Genomic DNA, 5639 nt, shown 5'->3' on the forward strand with positions numbered 1-5639 from the left:
AAAATCAGCCTAAATGAGGAAGTTTGATTTCAAAATAGTGATTTCTAGAGCTAGAGAAGTTGTGGAAGTTAACTAAATACAACAGATCGAGCTCTTAAAAATCTGGGATCCTACAATGTACAGAAACTATGAGCATCCATACACTTAAAAAAAACTAAAATAAGTTTTGGAAGAAAAATATATTACTGAATTGTTGTGCCTGGAGTCAAAAAACTTGAGAACCACTGATCTGATTTCTTACTAAACTCGCTGGAAATTCGGTCAAATGTTACACAAACACACATCTATTCAGAGAAAAACAGCTCCACACGTCACATCATTTAACAAGAATTTATTGTTGACTTTGACAGATACTTGGCATGACATAAAGATGCACGTCTGAACAGATCCTCGTGAGTCAAACACACAGATCCTGCTGAACATGTTTCCACCGGTGTAAAGTCACGGATCCGAGGACGTTCAGACGTCTTTAATAAAGAGATGCTGCAGTGACTCTCTTAAAAACACTCGAACGGATCAATAAATCTCATCATCATAAAACTCTTTTCAGAATCATCTGCAAAATAAACATGCTCTAAAGAGCAACTGGATATAGAAAAACAACCAAATACATACAAACACATTTACAATCACATGGTTTCCGTATAAATTCTCTTAATAATAATAATAATAATAGTAAGAAGAAGAATAGTCCGGCGTCTCTACAGTAACGCAGAGTAAATAAACAGCATACATTTACAGTCAAACTGTGCTTCTGATCCTGAAAGATCTCCAGTGTACGAAACGAAAGCAGCTTTCAGTTCTGCGTCAGGCTAACGCCTCGTAGCTTTGGTAAACGTAAACATTCAGACGTGAAATCTACACGTCCCTTTGGCCGGAGCGAAAACCAGCAACAAGCAGTCCAGCTAGACTCCAATAAATACATGAACTGAAACACTCACAAAATACACAGGAATATCAGGAAAAACAGAAGCGCTCGCAAATCCTGCACCAACATTCGACATCAAATCAAAGCTAAATCAAAGTTCAGAGTGATTGAGTCTCTCCGTTAGAAAGGCCACCAGGTGTGAAGATCCAGGTGTGAACGAATGGAAAGATCAGCGCTGGTTCTCTCTGAAGAGATGCGTTCGTAAGGCAATCCTGGAAAACCAACTCTCTCTGTGTTTCAGGCTTTCGTCTGTTGGTTAATCTTTGTAACAGGAATCACCTGGTGGAGCGAACACAGCGTGGAAAGATCAAACCCAGTGTCAAGTGTTTAAAAGTGTCTTTAACTCTCGGCTGACCGAAGAACCGCAAGGAGAATCGCGCTCGGTCGCTCCCGTAAACAGAGACCCCCGCTGAGGTCTGGACGTGACGCAGGGTTCCCGCCGCCGCTTCAGTCCTCGGTGTCCGGCTGAACTCCCAGAATGCCGTGCAGCTCCTCCACCGTGTATCCCAGCAGGTTCTGCAGGTCGCAGACGAAGCGGTACACGTAGCGCTTCCCTGATGTCTTGTGGATGATGTTCTTGTCGTAGTAGTAGCGCAGGCCTCGGCTCAGCTTCTCGTAGTTCATCTTGGGCTTGTTCTTCCTCTTCCCCCAGCGGCGGGCCACCTGATGACACAACAACATCCTGGTTACAGAGAGCTCATCAGCGTTCAACAGTAGATGTTAGAGCAGACGCCTCATCCTCACCTCGTCGGGGTCAGTGAGCTTGAACTCCCAGCCGTCTCCGGTCCAGCTGATGATGCTCTGACAGCTGCTGTCCGTCAGCAGCTCCAGCAGGAACTGCCACAGCTGGATGGGGCCACTTCCTGTTCCGCACCAAAGATGGACAGTTGAACACTCAGAGACCAAACATGCATTTTCAGGTGTAAATTCACATCAGGTATTAATTTGGACAAACAAAACAAAACTTGACTGCATGCAAATGAAAAAAAAAAAAAAATAATTACTAATAAGAATAGTCATAACAAAAAATGTATTCACTATTTGATAATTTTAATTTTGTTATAAATAATCATATCAATGCGTACAAGTAGGTATTTATTATTAATAAATGTGCATTGATATGACTAATAAATATTGGTATTTTAAATGGGTTAGACCAATAGATATGCATCATTCCTATCATTGCACATTTTTATAGTATAATGAATATTAATTATCAATAAAAAAAATATTTATTATTCCCATCAATGCATATTTTAAATATGAGCTAGAATAATAAATAAGATTTTTTATTATTAAAAATTATGAACATTTATTAGAATTTAGTTAGAATAATAAAGCAGAATATTTATTATTAATCAATAGTTTTCAGTGCATACTTTAAACTGAGATTAAAATAATAATAATAAAAAAAATTTAATAGTAAATATGAATATTTATTCAGATCAGTAGATATTTTAACTAGAATTTTTATCATTATTAAATATTATTATTTAGTTTTCCTTCCAAATGCATTTTCATTTTGGTTAATTAAAAAGTATTGTTATATTAAATTTGGAATCGTAATTGTAACATTTATTGAACAGCAAAATGTTTGAAGTCTAATGCTAATATGTATCCAAAATGTTTCCCTCCAGAACGGCAGGTGTTTCTTTACACGAGCGCAGCTGAAGCCGGTGTTAGCGTGTGGAGGAGACGCACCGGTGAATCCAGCGAGCACGGCGGCGGGGATCACGGGTCTGCCCTGCTCCAGAGGCTCGTTCCTCTCCTGGACGTAGTCTTTGAAGGACAGGCCGTGTTTGCTGAGGCCCAGCGGAGCAGAGACCAGCTCCTCCTCGAAGCTGTCGTAGGACGGGACGCGCTGGGCATCAGCGAGCGATGAGTGACTGCCCCAGGAGCGCAGGACACTCTCAGAGCCATCCACACTCTCCACGCTCTCCACCGACGTCTGCTCGCAGGACGAGACTGTGGAGAACAGAGCACTGCGTCACACACGGATCAGACACTCGACAGACAGAGACACAAGCGAGAGCTGACCTGCGCTGAGACCTGGACACGCTTTCATGTAGCTGACGCTGACCGTGCTGAGCTGAGGTCTGGAGTACAGAGAGAGCTCCTGACCACACGACAGCAGACCGGAGTCCTCCGCTGTCTGGAAGAGATCCCGCAGGAGACTGCCACGAGACTCCGGGACCTTCAGAGAAGCCTCCTCCAGACACACACCTGCACAGCAAACAACATCAGCTCAATTACACCGCGTTTACATATCCAATGAGGGAGCGGCTCATTAAATATGTGCTCAATTGCATAGATTTCAGATGAATCCAGACTTAAAATTTTTAAGTGTGGACTTCTTTTTTTATTACTCTGTAAATCAGAGAATACGGTCAACAGACAGAAAACAGATGTTTTTAGGAGTGAAATTCACTTTAATTCAGCTTCAGCCTCTATTCTCACCTAAAGCTTGGATTCTGTCCAGAACAGATCTAATAATGCACTTGTACACCAGGAAACACTCACCGCTCGACCAGCTGCCCTCGCGACTCAAGACTCTGGCCTCTTCCTGTTCCTGACACGCTGCAGGAAGTAAAGCACAGCCAATCAGACGTGAGCTCATACCTCTCCAGTCTAACTCTGACACCGCTGTCCTCCGTTACCTCTCATCATCTGCTCCAGATGCTCCCACAGGATATCACCCACGAAATCCGGAGCCAGATCCAGGAATCCGTCCTTGCCCAGGTCACACAGCTCCTGTCCGCTCAGGTCAAACTTGAAGAAGTTGATGTTGGTCAGACTGAACTCTCCGGACGCCCAGTACAGCCACTGCAGGACGTGCTGCTTGGTCCACTTACACGGGTCTGAGGACAGAGAGAGCGTCAGGAACACATCCGTCCTCTAAACACACGGCAGAGAGGAGCAGACACTCACTGTTGGAGATCCCACAGACACGCTGGACCTTGGAGAAGCCGTTAAAGCTGTCCTTCAGCGCCTGACTGACCAGGGCTTTACTGCAGGGGGTCAGCAGAGGAACGGAGCACACCCCGGCATCTGCAGCACACGTGAGATCGGTGTCAGCTTACATACACATACAGCTGTGTGTGTGTGTGGGGTTCTGCTGGTGTTATTTACCCTGAGAGAGACAGTCCAGACCGGACGGGACCTCCTGAGCCGCCTGCTCCTCCTCGACCGGATAACACCCCGAGAACAGAGACATGGGGTCCTCGAACAGCTCAAACGCTGCCTGACGCTGAGACAACAAAACACAGGACCATTTAAACATTTACAAGACATTACACTCACTAACTACACCAATAAACTTCAGACAGTAGATGAGGAAACTGGTAATTGAGTTCAGACCGGCACAGGCCAGAAAACCCAGAGGACACGCCTCATGCATGACGTCACCACAATCTGCTTCACCAATAGGAGCGCACGACCATATATGGCCTTCCTGTTCCGTGCCAGCCCCAATCAGAGGGCAGCACAGACCAGTCTCTGATCTAATCACACACACACACACACACACACTCTCTCTCTCTCACTCTCTCACACACACACACACACACACGCGCGCGCACTGCTCTCACCTTCAGTGTGTTTCTGAATCCAGGTAAAAGAGGCTCCATGTTACACATTGTGACCTGAGACAGCATAAATAAACATTAATTAGCATTTAATAACTTAATAATAATATTCCTCAAACTACTTCCAAGCAACGTTAAGTATCAGTTAATTCATGTTCGGCAGAAGTGAAAATCTGACAATCAGTGAAGTTTCCTTCGAGTCAAACGTGAGTGTAATTCAAGAGTCATGAGTCACTGATGATCGAGCGCGAGAGAATGTGATTCAGCTCCATACATATATACACATTTAATATATATTATATAACACATTACTGTAATGATTTAAACCAGGCTGTTCGTGTTCATTTCACAGCTGCAGAGCGAAAGAATAGAATCAAATAAATACAATACAATAAAAAATAAAAAACCTTGAACCCGATCAAGTCGCTCTGTAAATCGTGTTTCTGGCTGATACTGAAAGTATTGATCTGAGTGCTTCTCACCTGTTGAGTTCTCGAAGAGACGGTTGTTTACTGCTCTGATCGATCCGTTGATATCCCAGCTGCTCAGCGGTGACTGGAGGGGTTAGTTAACGCTGTTCTGCGGTGTGGATGGGTTAGTTAACTCGATCAGGATGCGTCTGTCGTCTGTGCGCGCGAGTTTATGAGCGAGTTGAGCGCGCGCGGCTGATGATGGAGGTGGGAGTGGCTATTGAATCAGAGCGCGTTCACGACAGCTCCACAGACAGGATAGCCAAGTCCTTGATTTCCCGCGCAGGGGCGGAGCCAGAAGATGTAAACATTCGGGGCTTAGCCCAAACCTAGGGGGCTGCAGGGGTGTACTCCGCAGGGGAGATTTCCCCCCCCCCCCATTTATGTCAGCTAAATGCACTATTTTTCAGGCTGTTTGAGATAACAGAATGCCTAAAAATCTATACACTATCTGGGAAAATGATGGTTACTAAATATTCACCCAGTAGAACCTACAAACTATTTTGTATTTAATTGTTCTCCAGCTATATTTCTCAATTAATCTATCTTCTTATCCCACTAATGTGCCGAGAACAGTTGTAAAACATGCCCTGAAATAACTTAGCATTTGATACATTGGGATATATTGCTTTTGAATCTCTCTCTGGCCGGTGAGGT

At 44.3% G+C, this 5639-nt stretch overlaps 1 protein-coding gene across 1 annotated transcript; it reads right to left on the reverse strand.

Moving 5' to 3' along the window:
- Positions 1 to 316: 316 nt before the first annotated feature.
- LOC128020684 (protein C-ets-2) lies at positions 317 to 5163 on the reverse strand. The gene is made up of 10 exons (XM_052607286.1): positions 4995 to 5163; positions 4516 to 4569; positions 4058 to 4175; positions 3857 to 3976; positions 3586 to 3786; positions 3449 to 3505; positions 2966 to 3151; positions 2630 to 2893; positions 1673 to 1791; positions 317 to 1591 (listed from the first exon to the last, which is right to left on the reverse strand). The coding sequence occupies exons 2-10, from the start codon at positions 4561 to 4563 to the stop codon at positions 1376 to 1378; spliced, it is 1329 nt and encodes a 442-aa protein (XP_052463246.1). The 5' UTR covers positions 4564 to 4569; positions 4995 to 5163; the 3' UTR covers positions 317 to 1375.
- Between the last annotated feature and the right edge of the window lie 476 nt (positions 5164 to 5639).

The sequence above is a fragment of the Carassius gibelio genome, chromosome A10, assembly GCF_023724105.1.
Source record: "Carassius gibelio isolate Cgi1373 ecotype wild population from Czech Republic chromosome A10, carGib1.2-hapl.c, whole genome shotgun sequence".
In the NCBI taxonomy this organism is placed as follows: domain Eukaryota; kingdom Metazoa; phylum Chordata; class Actinopteri; order Cypriniformes; family Cyprinidae; genus Carassius; species Carassius gibelio.